The 21,467-nt window shown below is 35.8% G+C and overlaps 1 protein-coding gene across 1 annotated transcript; it reads left to right on the top strand.

Annotated features, from left to right (window-relative positions):
• The first annotated feature begins 18,638 nt into the window (after window positions 1-18,638).
• Window positions 18,639-21,228, top strand: LOC309497051 (uncharacterized protein). The gene is made up of 5 exons (XM_082167312.1): window positions 18,639-18,700; window positions 18,778-18,960; window positions 19,202-19,263; window positions 20,724-20,771; window positions 20,954-21,228. Exons 2-5 carry the CDS (start codon window positions 18,798-18,800, stop codon window positions 21,047-21,049), a joined length of 369 nt encoding a protein of 122 aa, XP_082023438.1. The 5' UTR covers window positions 18,639-18,700; window positions 18,778-18,797; the 3' UTR covers window positions 21,050-21,228.
• Window positions 21,229-21,467: the final 239 nt, after the last annotated feature.

The following is a 21,467-nucleotide window of genomic DNA, read 5'->3' as shown; positions in this document are numbered from 1 at the left end:
TTTACAAAGCATAACTAGTCCTCACTTTAGATGAGCTCGCAAAATAGTGAACTGACCACTACTAAATGCTTTATAACTGCCTGAATCTACTACATTTACTCACACTTTCTAAGTGATCTTATTAATCACTGTAAACACCTAAATAACTGATTTGTAAATAATGCTATACTTCATTTAGAAATGATAAATTGATTTAATAAAGTATGAAAAAGCAATTATTAAACACATTATAGATATGCTTCTAACTCAATAATACAGCGTTTAAAGGTGTATTTATAAACTGCTTACTAATGTCTGCTTTATGAATTATGATTTGCTTAACTAATGATTAATAGGATGCAGTTTTTATAAAGGGTTACCATATATATTATATTATATTTCTCAAAATATAACTTCAAATTTGCTTTTTTTTTTATTAAAAAAAAAGCATGCCAAGAGGGGATCTGCAACTAAATGTTATAATTATAATGTAATTATTATTATATTAAGATATTAATAATGCGACTGATAGTATTGGCTGCCTATTAATTAAAACATAATTTCTACTCTTAAAAAAAATCAATAGACATGTCCTTATTTTTCTGTTTCCTTTGTTTCTAGGATGTTGATGTACAGAGAAAGTCAGTGTTTGAAATATTGCTCAATTTAAATGCAACCAAACATATGTCGTTCGTTACCATCCAACAGTGGACCTTTCTTTAAGATCTAATTCAAAACTTTTGAGTTGACTTGCTGCATCTGGTCATTTTGAAGAAACAAAAATTAAATCATTTTTTTCATAATATAACTTTAAAAAAATCAAAATTAAAAAAATTAAAAAAATTAAACATGCCAAGATTGAATCTCAACTCTGAATGATCTCTACCTATACAACAGTGGACTCACAATAGCCTGCAATGGAACTGTGTGTGTGTGTGTGTGTGAACAGTTAAGTATGTCTTTATTTTGTAACTATAAGTTATATATATTATATATAGGCCTTCATAGATACTTTCTATGCTTGGTTATGCAGTCCCTAACAATTTACTTGCCATTGTTATGTGCCATTGCACTCACACATACATGTCTATATTACTAACAGACCAATGTCGCTCTACACTGGCCAAGTGAGGACTCAATGAACGATGTCTATCTATACAAGAGAGGACTTGAACAGTGTGTGTGTGTGTGTGTGTGTGTGTGTGTGTGTGTGAACAGTGAAGTGAACTGGCAGTGAAGTCTGTCTTCATTATGTATATATAGTATATTATATAGTATATTATATATTATGCCTTTTATCACTCGTTTTGAAAACGATGCCTTTACCATCTGCATGTAAACAACATAAACGTGAATTTGTGAAATTGTTACGTCATTCCAACCCGGTCACACTAAATGCGTCTCTATAGCACACATTGTGTTTATTGTGCAATTTATACGTGCATATGATAGGCATGGGTGGGTTTAGGGTAGGTTTAGTAGTGGTGTGTAATATGTAATATGTATTATATGTTTGGTTAGGATTAGTTTTGTAGGATGTGTGTGTATTACACTCAATAAAGTGCGTATTATATGCAAGTAAAAAAATATATTTTCGCGTAAAAATTGCACGATAAACACAATGCGTGCCATAGAGATGCATTTTCATGAGATCAGGCAGGTCATGCACAAGTATATAACATGGTCACATGCGTACTTATCATCACGTGTTCACATGTTCATGAGTATTTGAGTTTTTTTTTTTTTTTTTTGACAAAGTAAGAAAGGTTTGGGGTGTGCTTTTAGATGGGCCTTTAAAATTTGACAAACAAATATCTTCAGTAACTGGATCTAGTTTCTATCAACTCCGTCTTTTGTCTAAAATTAAACACTTCCTAACTGACAAAACACTAGAGATGGCTGTTCATGCTTTTATTACTTCCCATTTAGACTACAGCAACTCATTGTATTGCGGTATTTCCAAGTCACAAATCGCTCGCCTTCAACTGGTCCAAAATGCTGCAGCAAGATTTATTCACAAAAGTAGTAAATATAATCACATGATGATGATGATACATTTTATTTATATTGCGCTTTTCTGCTTTACATATAGCCTCACATTCAAGCTGGGGGCAAGCTGGGGCCAGTTGTACTGTTAGAGGGGCCAGTTTAGACCTTATTGTTGTCATATCATTTTCTGCACTGCACTATAGGCATTAACAGGCAAAATACCATGATTACCAATCATTCAACAATGTATTTGCATTGCCATTATATTTTTTAAATTTGCATTACATATTCAGAATCAGTCACATTAACTGCATTCTACGATTTTTGTCTTTTTTTTGCAAAAAGATCAGCAAATTCATCTAGATTTAAGGCATTTGCCCTCCTTGACTCAATACTTAGAACACCTAAATTGCGTAATCTGTCATCTGACATTGTGGACCTGAGATAGGTTTTCACCAGCTTTAGTGCATACAATATAATATACAATTAAATTATGCTTATTTTAAATGTATTGTGCAGGCTAGGTATAAAAAATATAGGAAAAACCATGATAATATGAAACGCTTCAAAACAGAGCGCACAAAGCGCGTATGCGCATCGCGGGTGCAGAATGATGTGCTCAAAGCAACATGGAGTCACAGTGTTCAGCGCTGCACAAGTGCGCATTTAAAAGTTCACGGCACAAAGCGAAGAAATTTCGAGCGCACAAATCCTAGTGTAGCCTATATCTGTCCAACAGTTTATTGATCATTTGTTTCTTCACATAGTGAAGTTTTAAATTCCAGTTATTGTGCGTTTGATGCCGATTCATAGTCCTTGTGGTGTGAACAGGCACACGGTAGCGAGTCGTTTTAAAACAGCAACAAACATAAAATACAAATACACAAAATAAAGTCATTTTATGCAAATCCACTGCCTTTTATCTACAGATCAAGCATTATAATGTGTATATATCATATTGGAGAGAGTTTTACCGTGCATATATATAACATAATATAAATTAACATTACAAAAGTTAATGATAGTACATTTCAAATACCTAAAAATTGACAATTAAGTGATTTTGTTCGAGTCAAAAATATTACTTAACATTAATGAACCAACGGTACACATTTTTTACTTTAGCAATCTTATGGGTTGTGGTCTCTCAGACATTGGCAGTAATAAAAATACAATAAAAACATAGTTTCCCTTTGGACTTAAATTACATATCTTTGTGGTATACGGTAGAAATATTGCACATTTCAGTCTAGCTTAGGTTTTTAAAATAAATAACACAGTCTTGGAAATAATATGTAAGCATGTGCAAATAAGCCTGTATAGTAAATCAAGTTCTGTTGGTCTTTGTGTTTAAGTGAGAAATTAATTCATTTAAATTGAAAGATCTCAATGTTTATAAGATCTTTCAATTATGTTTAACAGTTTTGAGCGTATAAAAGAGTGTATAAAAATGGGCTCTGAGTTTTGGCAGTGGTTGTGTCTAAGTGAAATATGTAGTTTGGAAGATGTAGTCACTGAATGCATTAATACAACATTGAATGACACAGACATTTGCAACACTTCTACAGTAATACCGTAGTAAAATATTTTCAGAATCTAAAAAATTAAATACTATCAAAACAATTAGATGTAGCTGAACACATACAGGTATTAATCTTTCAGTTTCATCACCATCTATAAAAAGGGGAAACTTGGGGGAAATGTGTACTGTACTGTAAACAATGACCATGTGACATAAAATGCTGTGAATTCTGAACAACAGAAAACAGCAGAAATATGTTAGAATTCTACCCGTTATTTGTGTGTTTTTTTATTTAACGTGTGTTTTGGGGGGTAAAACCTTTTCTAGTGTTCTGGAAGAATGAGTTGATCTGAGAATGAAGTTTCAGTGCATTTTGAATGTGAAATGAACTGCTGTCAAGCTGTAAGTTGGTTTGGAGAAGATATCATGGTCTTTTAACCTGATATCATTTAAGACATCATTTAAGACTGTGGTATAAATGATTGAATGATTTAACCATAACTCATTACTATCCTTGATATTCTAAAATAGGTATTTTTCATGTGTATGTAGACTAGGGTGTGTGATATTGAGTTGTTGCACTTCCCCCCCACACGCAATTTACATATCAATGCAGGAAGGCCTTAAAGGCCAGTGTTTTTCTTAGGTGAGAAAACTGGCCAACAACCCCCAGAGTAGTGTTACCAATATCTGTGCAACTTCTCAAATACACTAGAATAAACTAGAGAAAACGATGGGATTTACCCTGCCAAATTTATTTTGTAAAGTTTTCTTTTGTAAAAATGTATTTAAAAAATAAATAAAACAAGAATTACACTATCTACTGTTCACTGCAGTTAATGTTACATTATCCACGTTTACAATACTGTACAAAAATATGAAACTGAGATTAACACTTGTATAGGTGTTTAGTTAAATATATATTTTTTTGTTTTTGTTTTTTTTAGATTCAGAATTTAAATATTAGGTTTTGAACATCAGTTTTGATTAGAGAATGTAAACATCTGCAAATTGGCCTGTTAAGTGTTAAGTTAGAAATATTTTTTTTTTTTGCCAAAGCAATAATAAATGATCCACAGTTTGGCTCACATAAGCTCCGTTCACACAGAGATTCCGGAAAATTCACCTTGCACAATTCTGAAATCAGTATTATATAATATAATATAATATTTAAATATAAAATCTTGTTTACTTGTTTAGCACTATGTTTACAATGAAACTAAATTAATGATTATTCCAAACACAAATAAAATGTAAGTTTCCCAATTCTAAAGTCACTTTTTCAAAACTCTCTTCACACAGTGATCACACCATCCGTCTATGTGAGCTAAACTGTGGATCACTGCTTTGAAAGATGTCATTGAATGCATTTTGTTCCATTTACATTAATTATTCTTAAACACAAACACCAACAGAACTTTATGTTCTATACAGGCTAATTTGCACGTTTACATACTCTTTTTAAAACTGTTAATAATAATAGTACTGTTAAACTGTTAAAAATTTATTTCAGTAATATCACATTGAAATAGATATTCTGATTCTAAAATATAATAATATCAAAATAATTAGATGTAAGTGTTAGTCTTTCATTTTCATCACCATCTATACAAAAGGGGAAACTTAGGAATATTTTAGTACAGTAATGTTAAAAAGTTAGTTTGTTAGTATACTTTACTTTATTGTCCTTTTTCAGGAAATTTGTCTTGGACTCAAAGCTGCATTAGTACACAACATATACATACACACACAAACCAAAAAGAGTTTAAAACTACATATATGTATAACTACATCTTGCTATTTAACATATTAATAGATACTCTAACGGTTACTCTTACTCAGTGGGACTCTATACCGTCTCCATGATGGCAGAAGCTGATACATTGGAAATAAAACATGGCTTGAATCACTCACTATTGTCTGTGCATTTTTTTTAAAATCCACGATTCGTAAATTGATTGAAGTGATGAGTACTCTCTTACACCCATAACTTACATTGCAGTTTTCACAAGACATGCAAGCTGTGATTTTAATTGGACCGAAAGATTGCCATATGAAGTTTGCATCCTATAATTTAAAAGACTACCTAAAACGGCATAATGAAATAATTGCATAATTCTCTGATTTACACCGAACAGCCTAAGTCTTCTTAAAAAAATACAATCGTTGCCGGAATTTTGAACAAAGATAATCAATGTGGGCTTTCCAAGTAAATCAACGATCAATGACCACACCTAGATACTTATAGGTATCCACCTGCTCAATATTATCATAGATGATAACTGGGCTGTAATCAAAAAGGATTATGTAACATCAACTGCAGTGAATTATAAACAGTAGATAGTGTCATTCTTGTTTTATGAAAGCATTTTACAAAAGAAAACATTGTGTAATGCTCCTGTTGTTTGTGTTTTTTTGTTTTATGTGTGACAAAGTGTATCACTAAGTGTATGGGTGAAACCTTTTCTAATGTTCTGGAAGAATGAGTTGATCTGAGACATGAAGTTTCAGTGCATTTTGAATGTGAAATGAACTGCTGTCAAGCTGTAAGTTGGTTACTGGTTGTTGGCCAGTTTTCTCACCTAAGAAAAACACTGGCCTTTAAGGCCTTCCTGCATTGATATGTAAATTGCGTGTGGGGGGGAAGTGCAACAACTCAATATCACACACCCTAGTCTACATACACATGAAAAATACCTATTTTAGAATATCAAGGATAGTAATGAGTTATGGTTAAATCATTCAATCATTTATACCACAGTCTTAAATGATGTCTTAAATGATATCAGGTTAAAAGACCATGATATCTTCTCCAAACCAACTTACAGCTTGACAGCAGTTCATTTCACATTCAAAATGCACTGAAACTTCATTCTCAGATCAACTCATTCTTCCAGAACACTAGAAAAGGTTTTACCCCCCAAAAACACACGTTAAATAAAAAAACACACAAATAACGGGTAGAATTCTAACATATTTCTGCTGTTTTCTGTTGTTCAGAATTCACAGCATTTTATGTCACATGGTCATTGTTTACAGTACAGTACACATTTCCCCCAAGTTTCCCCTTTTTATAGATGGTGATGAAACTGAAAGATTAATACCTGTATGTGTTCAGCTACATCTAATTGTTTTGATAGTATTTAATTTTTTAGATTCTGAATATATTTTACTACGGTATTACTGTAGAAGTGTTGCAAATGTCTGTGTCATTCAATGTTGTATTAATGCATTCAGTGACTACATCTTCCAAACTACATATTTCACTTAGACACAACCACTGCCAAAACTCAGAGCCCATTTTTATACACTCTTTTATACGCTCAAAACTGTTAAACATAATTGAAAGATCTTATAAACATTGAGATCTTTCAATTTAAATGAATTAATTTCTCACTTAAACACAAAGACCAACAGAACTTGATTTACTATACAGGCTTATTTGCACATGCTTACATATTATTTCCAAGACTGTGTTATTTATTTTAAAAACCTAAGCTAGACTGAAATGTGCAATATTTCTACCGTATACCACAAAGATATGTAATTTAAGTCCAAAGGGAAACTATGTTTTTATTGTATTTTTATTACTGCCAATGTCTGAGAGACCACAACCCATAAGATTGCTAAAGTAAAAAATGTGTACCGTTGGTTCATTAATGTTAAGTAATATTTTTGACTCGAACAAAATCACTTAATTGTCAATTTTTAGGTATTTGAAATGTACTATCATTAACTTTTGTAATGTTAATTTATATTATGTTATATATATGCACGGTAAAACTCTCTCCAATATGATATATACACATTATAATGCTTGATCTGTAGATAAAAGGCAGTGGATTTGCATAAAATGACTTTATTTTGTGTATTTGTATTTTATGTTTGTTGCTGTTTTAAAACGACTCGCTACCGTGTGCCTGTTCACACCACAAGGACTATGAATCGGCATCAAACGCACAATAACTGGAATTTAAAACTTCACTATGTGAAGAAACAAATGATCAATAAACTGTTGGACAGATATAGGCTACACTAGGATTTGTGCGCTCGAAATTTCTTCGCTTTGTGCCGTGAACTTTTAAATGCGCACTTGTGCAGCGCTGAACACTGTGACTCCATGTTGCTTTGAGCACATCATTCTGCACCCGCGATGCGCATACGCGCTTTGTGCGCTCTGTTTTGAAGCGTTTCATATTATCATGGTTTTTCCTATATTTTTTATACCTAGCCTGCACAATACATTTAAAATAAGCATAATTTAATTGTATATTATATTGTATGCACTAAAGCTGGTGAAAACCTATCTCAGGTCCACAATGTCAGATGACAGATTACGCAATTTAGGTGTTCTAAGTATTGAGTCAAGGAGGGCAAATGCCTTAAATCTAGATGAATTTGCTGATCTTTTTGCAAAAAAAAGACAAAAATCGTAGAATGCAGTTAATGTGACTGATTCTGAATATGTAATGCAAATTTAAAAAATATAATGGCAATGCAAATACATTGTTGAATGATTGGTAATCATGGTATTTTGCCTGTTAATGCCTATAGTGCAGTGCAGAAAATGATATGACAACAATAAGGTCTAAACTGGCCCCTCTAACAGTACAACTGGCCCCAGCTTGCCCCCAGCTTGAATGTGAGGCTATATGTAAAGCAGAAAAGCGCAATATAAATAAAATGTATCATCATCATCATGTGATTATATTTACTACTTTTGTGAATAAATCTTGCTGCAGCATTTTGGACCAGTTGAAGGCGAGCGATTTGTGACTTGGAAATACCGCAATACAATGAGTTGCTGTAGTCTAAATGGGAAGTAATAAAAGCATGAACAGCCATCTCTAGTGTTTTGTCAGTTAGGAAGTGTTTAATTTTAGACAAAAGACGGAGTTGATAGAAACTAGATCCAGTTACTGAAGATATTTGTTTGTCAAATTTTAAAGGCCCATCTAAAAGCACACCCCAAACCTTTCTTACTTTGTCAAAAAAAAAAAAAAAAAACTCAAATACTCATGAACATGTGAACACGTGATGATAAGTACGCATGTGACCATGTTATATACTTGTGCATGACCTGCCTGATCTCATGAAAATGCATCTCTATGGCACGCATTGTGTTTATCGTGCAATTTTTACGCGAAAATATATTTTTTTACTTGCATATAATACGCACTTTATTGAGTGTAATACACACACATCCTACAAAACTAATCCTAACCAAACATATAATACATATTACATATTACACACCACTACTAAACCTACCCTAAACCCACCCATGCCTATCATATGCACGTATAAATTGCACAATAAACACAATGTGTGCTATAGAGACGCATTTAGTGTGACCGGGTTGGAATGACGTAACAATTTCACAAATTCACGTTTATGTTGTTTACATGCAGATGGTAAAGGCATCGTTTTCAAAACGAGTGATAAAAGGCATAATATATAATATACTATATAATATACTATATATACATAATGAAGACAGACTTCACTGCCAGTTCACTTCACTGTTCACACACACACACACACACACACACACACACTGTTCAAGTCCTCTCTTGTATAGATAGACATCGTTCATTGAGTCCTCACTTGGCCAGTGTAGAGCGACATTGGTCTGTTAGTAATATAGACATGTATGTGTGAGTGCAATGGCACATAACAATGGCAAGTAAATTGTTAGGGACTGCATAACCAAGCATAGAAAGTATCTATGAAGGCCTATATATAATATATATAACTTATAGTTACAAAATAAAGACATACTTAACTGTTCACACACACACACACACACAGTTCCATTGCAGGCTATTGTGAGTCCACTGTTGTATAGGTAGAGATCATTCAGAGTTGAGATTCAATCTTGGCATGTTTAATTTTTTTAATTTTTTTAATTTTGATTTTTTTAAAGTTATATTATGAAAAAAATGATTTAATTTTTGTTTCTTCAAAATGACCAGATGCAGCAAGTCAACTCAAAAGTTTTGAATTAGATCTTAAAGAAAGGTCCACTGTTGGATGGTAACGAACGACATATGTTTGGTTGCATTTAAATTGAGCAATATTTCAAACACTGACTTTCTCTGTACATCAACATCCTAGAAACAAAGGAAACAGAAAAATAAGGACATGTCTATTGATTTTTTTTAAGAGTAGAAATTATGTTTTAATTAATAGGCAGCCAATACTATCAGTCGCATTATTAATATCTTAATATAATAATAATTACATTATAATTATAACATTTAGTTGCAGATCCCCTCTTGGCATGCTTTTTTTTTAATAAAAAAAAAAGCAAATTTGAAGTTATATTTTGAGAAATATAATATAATATATATGGTAACCCTTTATAAAAACTGCATCCTATTAATCATTAGTTAAGCAAATCATAATTCATAAAGCAGACATTAGTAAGCAGTTTATAAATACACCTTTAAACGCTGTATTATTGAGTTAGAAGCATATCTATAATGTGTTTAATAATTGCTTTTTCATACTTTATTAAATCAATTTATCATTTCTAAATGAAGTATAGCATTATTTACAAATCAGTTATTTAGGTGTTTACAGTGATTAATAAGATCACTTAGAAAGTGTGAGTAAATGTAGTAGATTCAGGCAGTTATAAAGCATTTAGTAGTGGTCAGTTCACTATTTTGCGAGCTCATCTAAAGTGAGGACTAGTTATGCTTTGTAAATAATTTATAAAGGAGATTTAAAGACTCATTTATATTCTAAACAGAAAAAGGAAACAAACACAACACGATAGAGAACATAGAAATATTAACAGCCTTTAAATCTCCTTTATAAAAGCTTTACAAGGCATAACTAGTCCTCACTTTAGATGAGCTCACAAAAACTCGTTTTCAAAAGCTTTCATTGTCAGGCCCCCAAAATGGCATTTTCGTTGAAATGAACGGCCAAAACGTTTTCAGTTTTCAGTTGAAAATGATGTCGTGTAAACAGACCCTAAAGCGTGTATTATTTATTGCACTTTAGTTTTTCGACATAACATTTTGAGATTGACCTCCAAAATCTTTACAGTGTGTTTGTGATGGCAAGAAATGTACAAAGCAGCCAAACACGTATCGTTCTTTACCATCCAACTGGGGACGCGAAGTTCATTTTGATGAATAAAATCATTATTCACTGTATAAAGTATGCTTTACGCTATACTAAATATAGGTCACTATAGTGACCTGAAATCGTTACCTTAAAGAGCTATTTCTGTTTGATTAATCCTATAAACCCTAAAGGGACTGCATAACCAAACATAGAAAGTATCTATGAAGAGAGAAAATAAGTGTTAAATAAAATAAACAAATATTATGACTGATAAAAGGCATAATATATAATATACTATATATACATAATGAAGACAGACTTCACTGCCAGTTCACTTCACTGTTCACACACACACACACACACACACACACACACACACTGTTCAAGTCCTCTCTTGTATAGATAGACATCGTTCATTGAGTCCTCACTTGGCCAGTGTAGAGTGACATTGGTCTGTTAGTAATATAGACATGTATGTGTGAGTGCAATGGCACATAACAATGGCAAGTAAATTGTTAGGGACTGCATAACCAAGCATAGAAAGTATCTATGAAGGCCTATATGTAAATATATATAACTTATAGTTACAAAATAAAGACATACTTAACTATTCACACACACACACACAGTTCCATTGCAGGCTATTGTGAGTCCACTGTTGTATAGGTAGAGATCGTTCAGAGTTGAGATTCAATCTTGGCATGTTTATTTATTTATTTTTTTTTTTTTTTTAAAGTTATATTATGAAAAAAATGATTTCATTTTTGTTTCTTCAAAATGACCAGATGCAGCAAGTCAACTCAAAAGTTTTGAATTAGATCTTAAAGAAAGGTCCACTGTTGGATGGTAACGAACGACATATGTTTGGTTGCATTTAAATTGAGCAATATTTCAAACACTGAATATCTCTGTACATCAACATCCTAGAAACAAAGGAAACAGAAAAATAAGGACATGTCTATTGATTTTATTAGAGTAGAAATTATGTTTTAATTAATAGGCCACAACAGAGAATGAATTTCTTAAAGCAATAACTTTGCTGTAATGTCCACAACATAAAGCTTCTGATGTTTTATAGTGCTTTCATTGAAAGTGTTATGATATTCTGTATTATTTGTTGGTATGGAACTGCTACTGAGGTACAGAAGAAATTATTAAGAAAAGTAGTAACAAGTAAATTGTTAGGGACTGCATAACCAAGCATAGAAAGTATCTATGAAGAGAGAGCGTTAAATAAGAAAAATAATATTATGAATGATAAGAGGATATTCTCGCCTCTGCTTTTGAACTGTTGCCGTCGGGCCGTCTGTATTTTTTACCCCGTTGTAGATTTAAATGGTCTTTCCTAAAACAAATCGTATTTAAATTTTTTTGATAACTGATAGGTTATATATATATATATATATATATATATATATATATATATATATATATATATATAATATATATATATATATATATATATATAGAGAGAGAGAGAGAGAGAGAGAGAGAGAGAGTTACATAATGAAGGCAGACTTCACTGCCAGTTCACTTCACTGTTCACACACACACAGCTCCATTGTAGGCTATCAAGTCCCCACTAGTATAGATAGAGATCGTTCAGAGTTTCAGGTCCCCACTTGGCATGTTTTTTTTTAAATAAAAAAATGCATATTTGAAGTTATATTATGAAAAAAGAGCTTAAAAGAAAATTTTGTATGTCATTTTTGTTCCTTCAAAATGACCAGAAACACTAGTCCCCTCTTGGCCAGTGTAGAGCGATAGTCCCCTGTTAGTAATATAGACGTGTATGTGTGTGTGTGTGTGTGTGTGTGTTTTAGAGAACAATTAATTAAGAAAATCTATCATATATAATGTATTATTTTTCGAACGTGGATGATGTCAGTTTTCTGCAGAGCTGGTATATAGCTGAATTGACCAAAATTCATAATTGATAATCGTCACAATAGAATTGAATCAATACTGATCTGACTTCCGCTGTTTTTGCGTACTTCTTTCATTCTCTATTTTAAAAATGTTCTGGTATGGGAAGCTGTTGTTCTCCAGCCGTTCCAAGCATTCAGCACATTTGTCTCCATAATCATCTCCTTGATAAATCTAGAAGAACAGCCTCAACCATCTCATTAGTCAGAGAGCATTCAAGAGTACAGAGCTAAGGCATATCTGATATAATCTTGCTCAGTGTGATGAGGTTCAGTATATGTGGAAGGAAGGAGACAGGGTCGGCTTTACTGCGGCTCGTGGATTTATTTACAAACTTCTCAAAACGAACAGGCGCACTCTGTGCTTCAAATAAACTCAGTCTTTCAACATATAAAATCCTTGGAATCTCTCCAGAGTTTTCACACGATCACCACGAGTCCTCAGTCAATCTCTCTCCCTAGCTTCCTGTTTCCTGCTGGCTTTTATCCGGTCTCTCCTGTTGCAGACCTCGCTGAACAACGCCCCCCTTGCCACACTTAGTATTACATACAATAATAGAATTTTTAATTATTTGACCTTTAACCCTCTGAGGTCGACAAACGCGCCCGCGCGTTTTGCTGGATTTTTTTCAGTTCAGTTCAAAAGAAATTAATTTTGCTCTGTTGACTTTGATATTACAAGCAAGTTTCATACATCAATCGATTCTGTTAAATGTGTATTATTTTTGTGTATACTCACAATAAAAACAAAGTGTTGTGCTTTTTGCCAAATAAAGAAAAATAAACGTGATGCGAGTTCTGCCTTCTCTCTGTCAGTGAAGACCATTCTGAAACGCGTCCGAAAATGAACACTAACTCAACGAATACTGAGTCAAACAGGCATACAGTCACACAGGCATGAAGCTTGAATTCTCTTCTTTAAAATGAGGTAATTTATATAAAAAAAAAATATTCTCATCTTGTGAAATCTGTGTTAAAAGAGAGCGATTCCAGTCGAGCTCATTAGAGCTCATTCAAAGGTAATGTGACTCCGCCCACGGAGAGCGCGTGCTATTCAAACGCAAATTACTGAGGCAAACCTGTGAACGCCCCCATATCAGCTCGAGAAAACACAAGTTTAATCATATCATTGTAGCCTACGTGTTTACACCATCTGGCAGCGCTGTGAGGAATAATAATAACGGAAAATCTACCTCAGAGTGCGGGTATTGCAGGAGAGAGGATCCGAATATGTAGTAAGTTTTTTTTCCTTCTCAAGTTAATCGCGTTTCTGTGAATGAATGAACGGCAGCCGCAGAGATGCCCGCTGTTTATCACAGCTCGCAAAAAGACAGTTTAAATTTAAATTGCGTCTCTGTGTGAATGAATGATGATGTTTTAGCAAACTGTATTGCTATACTGAGATGAGTAAACTGAAAATTAACATTTATATGCCCTAATATTTCATAAAAACAACGTTACAGTCAGGCGTTTCTGTTTGTGAATGAATGTTTCGGTTTTAGCAAACTGTATTGCTATACTGAGTAAAAATCGACTGAAATGTTGAAATAAAATGTATTTGTATAAGCAACGTATTAAACTGCAAATTAACATTTATATTTCTTATAATAAAAACGAAAGACCTATGTTACAGACATATGAAAGACAACATTTCGTTGATTAGTTTTGGATAGATTATACATTTTTACTGTAAAATATCTGCCAACTCAAATAAGCCAATATTTGTTTGCCAATATTTGCTCATGTTAAATATAGTATGTTTTGTCAAAAATAAAGTAATCAAATAATCAATCAAATCCTTAACTTTGAAATATGTATGATAAAATGTCTACTTTAGTTTTTACAAAGAAAGATTACACTTGAATTGTTGTTGTAATTGTAACCTTTTTAATAAAAAAATACATTTACAAGGTAGATGTAAACAAACTATTAAAAGGTAATAAGGTAATAAGCCTTTTCTTTAAATAATTTTTATTGTGTTTTATTAGTGACAAATTTGGGGAGAGGATAAATATTCCAAAACCTGAAAATACAGTATGAGAATTAACTGCACAATTACTAGACATGTTTTCCTTGGATATTATAGGCCAAATTGCAAGCACACTATGTGGAAAAATAAAAAATAATTGAGATGCTTCCAACTGTTGCTCTTGCATTCTTGTGGCTCAGTGACTCACCTGAATGAATGGCTAATTAAGTATGCAGGCCCCATTGTCTCCTAAGGTGTGAACCACTAAATATGCATGATCGTTGACGCCCACTCCGCATATTGCCTTTCCAAACAGAAAGTGCTTTGCAAAATTCAAATCAATGTATTGTGTTATGTGAATGATAAGGGCAGGATGATTTTCACATCATTTTGAAGAAAAAACACAAGGCAATGACATCTATTAGACAAAAGTCTTATTGGCACATATTTAGTATGTGTTTTATGGCCTTATTTCAGAAACTTTAGTTTTTAGTTTTTTCAATAACCACGCATAAACATTATTCTCTCAAAAATGCAGACATGTACATTCTTGTTGCTCACATATTATGGTAGCCCTGTTTGTGCTAAATAGTGTGTAATTTTTTTTTGCCATTAATATGTTTATAAGCAACTGAAAAAAGCACAAATGTCAGGGCATGTCAGAACATCTCAAGGACCCCAAAAACCCCTCAGACCTCAGAGGGTTAATACATGTCAACTAACATAATTTAAAATATACTTAGATGTATCTTTATTCATCTTGTCTTCTTTCCTTTTTTTAGTTGGCTCTAGGAAAGAAAAAATATATTGTAAAACAATTTGGGAATTGTTTAAAAGCTTTATGCATAATTTTACCTTTATCTCTTTTTGTGGCACTTGATGGTTTTGGCTTGTGGAACTTAAGTGTGGAGGTCTCTGCTGTGGGTCCAGCTGTGGTGCTGGAGGGATCCAGCTGTGGTTCAGCTGTGGTGCAGCAGTGGTGATGGAGGGGTGCAGCTGTGGTCCAGCTGTGATGGAGGGATCCAGCTGTGGTGCTGGAGTGGTACTGGAGTTCAATTACGTATCTGGGGCAGTCCATTTCTTCTTTTCTCTCTGAAAATGAACTTTAGGACGACAACAAATTAAAAAAAAACTATAGCATGAACAAAAATGTATACAGCGATTATTGTATCAGTCTTTAGATTAAGAAATTATAACTTGATCCTTTTTAAAACTGATACATTGCCCAACCTAGTGCACACTTACAACCATTTATCGTAGAGAGTGTGTGTTTATTTGTAAGTATTATAAAGTTATTTAAATGTAATGCAAGAAATAGCAAGAAAAGACAAGAACACAAACATGTTAACAGTGCTTCATAGACAGTCTTCAACCTCTGGAGGAGATCATCATCCAAAACATGATCACCACCTAAAATGGCATCAGCCACAATTGTGTTGTCAGCGTTCTTCCCAAGAGGCAGTATGGGATGGAGGTCAATGGCAGCCAACTTGTCAAGCTGAAATATATAAAAATGCATTTTACACATTTTTACACAAAATTCAATAATAAATAAGTTTGCTTGAAGTGGATACTTCAATCTAAAGACAAACGACATTGGGCATTATCCATGAAAATAGGGGAAAAACTTTTTTTTTAATATAACCTTTTACATTCAATGAAATTATTTGATTACTTATTTTAACAGAAATTCCCCCTCCTTGTGTTTCATGAGCAAGGTCCATTGTCTCTATTACAAAGACAATGTTACTTATAACATTTAATATGTTACTGACATGTAACATCTTACATATTTAACATAATAAAAATAAAATGTGGTCCCTAGGGAAGATGCTCTCACATGCCCCTGTGGATAAGGCATCTTTGGGGAGGAAGCCTCTAATAATGTGTTTCCATCGTGGTACTTTGAGGCTGAGGCCTGCAATTCGAACCAGGGTTCCTACTTAGGACCTGGCTTAGGAGAAGGCTTACCTGTAGCTCCCTTCGAGCCCCTTGATACGGTTTCAGAAAAGACGCTGCGGCGCTCAGCCATATTTCCTTCATCCCTGTGATCGACTTGCTTCGGCCAATGAAAGCTCACGCCAGTCGACTTCTTTCATCCTTTCCTGGTTGTGATGTCACCCGCCTGTGACCAGTTGACATCCGTGCTTCAGACGCAACCATGCGGAGTCCACCTTGTTCCAAACTTGTTCATTGTTCCAAAGCACCATCGACACAGCATCTCATTCCCTTCTCAGGGAACTAGGTGTAACGTCGGTGGTTGTTGAAGGCGAAGATCAAACGAGGATACAAAAATATAGCTTTATTTCCAAAAGGCAAAAATCCAACAAACAGAGAGCGTGTGCTCAAACAATAACCGACAACTGAAAGAGTGAAAACCAGGAACTTAAATACACAGACCGATGAACACAAGACAGGGGATGCAGATGATGATGATAATAACTGGAACACAGGTGAAGGAGATGATGATAATGATGAACAGCAGGTGCATGTGATGATGGAGGATTCTGGGAACTGTAGTGAAGACAGGAAGATAACAGACGGTGAATGTGACATTACTCCCCCCTCCCGCTAGGCGCGACCCGCACCGCAGAAGGCAGAACACGGGAGGGGGGGGTGGGCATCCTGGAGTCTGTGACCGGAGGGTGGACAGGGAGATGACAGACAGGAGACTCCAGGATGGTATCGCCGCCACGGCGGTGCAGGACGAGGAGGTGGCCATGGCGAAGAAGACCCTTTGGGCGGCCACGGCGGTGAAGATCCTTCGGGCGGCCATGGCGGAGAAGAGGGCTTTGAGCTGGGCGGGACCAGCGGCGAAGAAGGCTCTGAGCTGGACGGGACCAGCGGCGAAGAGGGTTTTGAGCTGGGCGGAACCAGCGGCGAAGAGGGCTCTGAGCTGGGCGGAACCAGCGGCGAAGAGGGCTCTGAGCTGGGCGGAACCAGCGGCGAAGAGGGCTCTGAGCTGGACAGGACCAGCGGTGAGGGCTCTGTGCTGGACGGGACCAGCGGTGAAGGCTCTGTGCTGGACGGGACCAGCGGTGAAGGCTCTGGGCTGGATGGGACCAGCGGTGAAGAGGGATTTGAGCTGGGCAGGACCAGCTGTGAAGAGGGCTTTGAGCTGGACGGAACCAGCAGTGAAGAGGGCTTCGTGCTGTCGCTGTGAGCAGTCTCGGCTGGGCAGTCGCTGTGAGCAGTATTGACTGGGCAGACGCTTGCAGGCTCTGGTTCGACTGGGCAGACGCTTGCAGTCACAGGCGCAGCGGGCATGACGCTCACAGTCTCAGGGGCGGCGGGCATGGCGCATACTGCCTTGCACTCGGCAGATCTAGCGTGAAGTGCGGGCTCGGCTGGACTGGCATGAAGTTCTGTGTTAAGCATAAGAGGAGGACTCGGACACTGGATCGGGCTTGGGCACTCCCACAGCGAAGGAGAAATCTCAAACCCAACAATCTCAGGAACCGGATCGATTGACTCAGGATCGACTGACTCTGAATCGGCTGACGTTATGACGAGGGAGGACCCACCAACCCACAGAGCTCTGTTAAAACAAAAATCAATAAAGGGTAGATTTAAATCCCTCAACAGAAGCATCTGCGCGAGGGGGTCCTCCAAGCCGCTCCAGAACCTCTGCTTAAGATCTTCCTCCTCCAGATAGGTATCTTGAAGAAGGTGCAAAGACACCTCAACAAACTTCTCCAGCGTTACGCCATTCTGATTAAATATGAAAGCGTCTTCCTCCATAATTTTGTGGTCGGTTATTCTGTAACATCGGTGGTTGTTGAAGAAGGCGAAGATCAAACGAGGATACAAAAATATAGCTTTATTTCCAAAAGGCAAACATCCAACAAACAGAGAGCGTGTGCTCAAACAATAACCGACAACTGAAAGAGTGAAAACCAGGGGTCCGTTCTTCGTACGTTGCTTAAAACATCCGAGATCAAACGAGACATTCAAGATGATATCATCGTGGTAATCATGATCTGGCTAATTAGGTTCTTCGAACACACCTCAACGCCAGGGAACACCTCAAAGTGTGCAAAAGCCAGGAGAGAGGGCTGGCAAAAAGTAGCAGACAAATTAAATGCGTAAGTGTTCCATGTTATGGTTATATCACTTATTACAGTATATATTCTTGTATTTTAATAATTTCATAATTGCTTGATGTCAGAGCCAGCTCAGGACCCACTAGAACATGGGAACAAGTGAAAGTGAAGTACAAGAATATTCTTCAAACTGGTAATCTTTTCTACTTCTACTGTTTAGTCTCTTTTACCAAAAACATTTTAAATGATGTGTTTGTCCGTTTATAACAGCAACCAAGAAAAAGGCTGAGATGAAAAAAACAGGTGGTGGTCCTGCACCCCCACATTATACCCCGGCAGAAGAGCTGGCCCTTGGGTTAAATGAGAACCGACCCATTGTGGAGGGCATCCCTGGGGGTAGCTCTTCCTTAGACCTAAAGCCAGGGACCAGTAACAGCAACACCTTAATTACAGGTAAATTAGTTTTAAATCATCTTGCTACACTGTAAATAATTTGTTGCTGCATTAAATTAAGTATGTCTATAATCCAAATGGCTGGTACAGTCATTTCAACAGATAAATATTGAGTCAATTGCTTTGACTTGTGAAGGTGAAAACTGCATAACTTAATGTAAAAATATGTTGCAATATGTTATTGATCATATTTTTTCCTAGTGTAGTTCATTGTAATGCCATTGAGTTCTCTTTTGTGTAGTTTTACATAATACACCAACACTTTTACCTGTTCCCAAGAAAGTGGTGGCTGAAGCATGTGCAGTAAGTGGATTTTTTTTAACTTTACATCAAAAGGGAAGAAAGTGCAACACTTTGTAATACCCATTTTTCTTTTGCACATGTGGCATTAAGAGTATTTTTCTTAAAGATCTTCTAGTGTAATGACTACGCCACCTGGGAGTTCTTAACCCAGGAATACCAACCTAATAAATAGGCTGCACAGATTTGTTTCCCTCTTATAAGACAAGAGACGTGGATGAATAAATAATTGTTTAATTTTTCTAGTCACAATAATAATAATTAATTCAAAACAAAGACAATACAAGGACAAATGTTCAAAATAATACTTCCACGATAAGTTACACGAACTTCACAACATAAATACAAAATAAATACATTAAACAAAAACACAACTCAAATAATCAGACGACAGGACTGAGTGAGGCCAGCAGGGGGGGCACTCAATGAGCACTACAACACTCCATAAGTAACACCAAAAATGCAAAAGAAAAACCAAAGCAATAACCACATCAGTATCACCTTCACACCGGTGCACATCCGCACAGCACAAAAATAATCAAGTCAAGCCCCACCCCTTTGCTCTTGAACACTCAACTCCTAACGAAATCAAAAACAGAATATACAGAGAATAATTACATACAGTTCACAGTAGAAACAGATACAAAATAACTAACTAAATGAACCTTTGAAAGAAAACAATAACCAAACACACAACACTCTCCTTGTAAACATTCACACAATCGCACGTTGCCTACACACACGCACACACACAAACACACAAACAAACACGCTAAAACTGCAGGACGGCGATATTCCTCCTGTCAACCTGCATACGCCATTAAAGCACTAACAGTTTCTTGTTCGGCCGCAGCCAGAGTGGAATGAAATTGACGCGAATCCTTTCGTTTTAATATAGTTGAGACAGCAGCAAAACAGCAGCGCTCCGTAATCAACGAGCGAACGTCGGGTAACCCCAACAACGGAATCCTCCCCGCTACTCGGCAGAATACGCTGCACTTCTGAAACGACAACTTTAATTAAAAGACATATCAGAGCATGACGCACATATACAAATAACCTGCATACTTGGGGTACGAGGAATCCCAGTCACGGCAGTCCAAAGTGCCCATAAATCAATGCGCATGCTGTAACATGAAACACAAGACATTTCAATTTACCCACTGCCCTATAAGGGAAGGAAAGACGCTACAAACAACCACGTTCCTACCTGTGAAGAGGCTGCAAACACATCAACCATGGGAGACAGTACTCGTTCTCCTATATGCCATGGGACCACACAAACAATTTTCCCGCATGCCTCTTCACAGCATGCGGAACCGGAAAAGCAAGGAAGCTTTGTGACGGGACTCAATACAGGGCAGGTATATATATGCTCCGCCTTTAGCTGTGATAGGCTTAATAAATAAACCTGAAGCAACCAATAGTAGCCTGAAGTCAAACACCTATACTGCCACACACAGGACAGTGAAGAAACCCTCTCAGATGACTGTCCTTTGGAGGAAGTACTTGTAAGTGCATAAATAACTTTATTTAATTTATAGCGGTGTACATATTATTTCTGACTGCAATATGAGTTGCAGGAGGAAAGGCCTACTGCACAAAGTGATACAGAGGTGGGCAGTCTACTTTTCCTTTATTTCTGTTGCATGAGGCTTGTGTTGACTTTGATTTTTTTTTTTAAATGGCACAGGGTGATATCCGTACCCTATATAAACAGAATCTTCAACAGAAAATTGAGCATTTTGATCTTAAAAAAACAAAAATGAAGGGGAGAAATAGAACTTGACACCTTAAAGAAGAAAAAACTGGCACTAGAGATTGAGTTGCTTCAAAAAGAACTTCAGAGTAAGTGCTAAAACACTATTTTTCACACAGTACTATTGCTGACCTTGCATAACAATATCTCTTATTGCAGGCAAAAGATGACCATCACTGGCTTTTCTTGAGAAACAATTGAAATAAAACTCAAGGCATGTTGTCTTGTCTATTATTAATTTAATGAAGGTTTATGTGTGTGTAAAAAAAATTAAAATAATAATAATTCAAAAATGGTGTCCCACAATTCGGTCCCGTGCAGCTCTGCCACTGGGTTGGTCCAAGTGCACTGGCTGGAGGTCATCATCAGGCTGCACCTCCACCACAGGGGTCCTCTCCTTTCTGATGGTGGCAATATTGTGGAGGATGGCACATGCAACAATAATGTC

Source organism: Leuciscus leuciscus (assembly GCF_965113295.1).
Source record: "Leuciscus leuciscus genome assembly, chromosome: 4".
In the NCBI taxonomy this organism is placed as follows: domain Eukaryota; kingdom Metazoa; phylum Chordata; class Actinopteri; order Cypriniformes; family Leuciscidae; genus Leuciscus; species Leuciscus leuciscus.
This window is presented reverse-complemented; position numbering and strand designations above follow the sequence as displayed.

Coding starts and splice junctions, on each gene's coding strand:
- LOC309497051 (XM_082167312.1), top strand. CDS start 18,798: ATGAAAAAAACAGGTGGTGGTCCTGCACCCCCACATTATACCCCGGCA. Junction 18,961..19,201: donor CAGCAACACCTTAATTACAG/GTAAATTAGTTT, acceptor TCTTTTGTGTAG/TTTTACATAATACACCAACA. Junction 19,264..20,723: donor TGGTGGCTGAAGCATGTGCA/GTAAGTGGATTT, acceptor TGCCACACACAG/GACAGTGAAGAAACCCTCTC.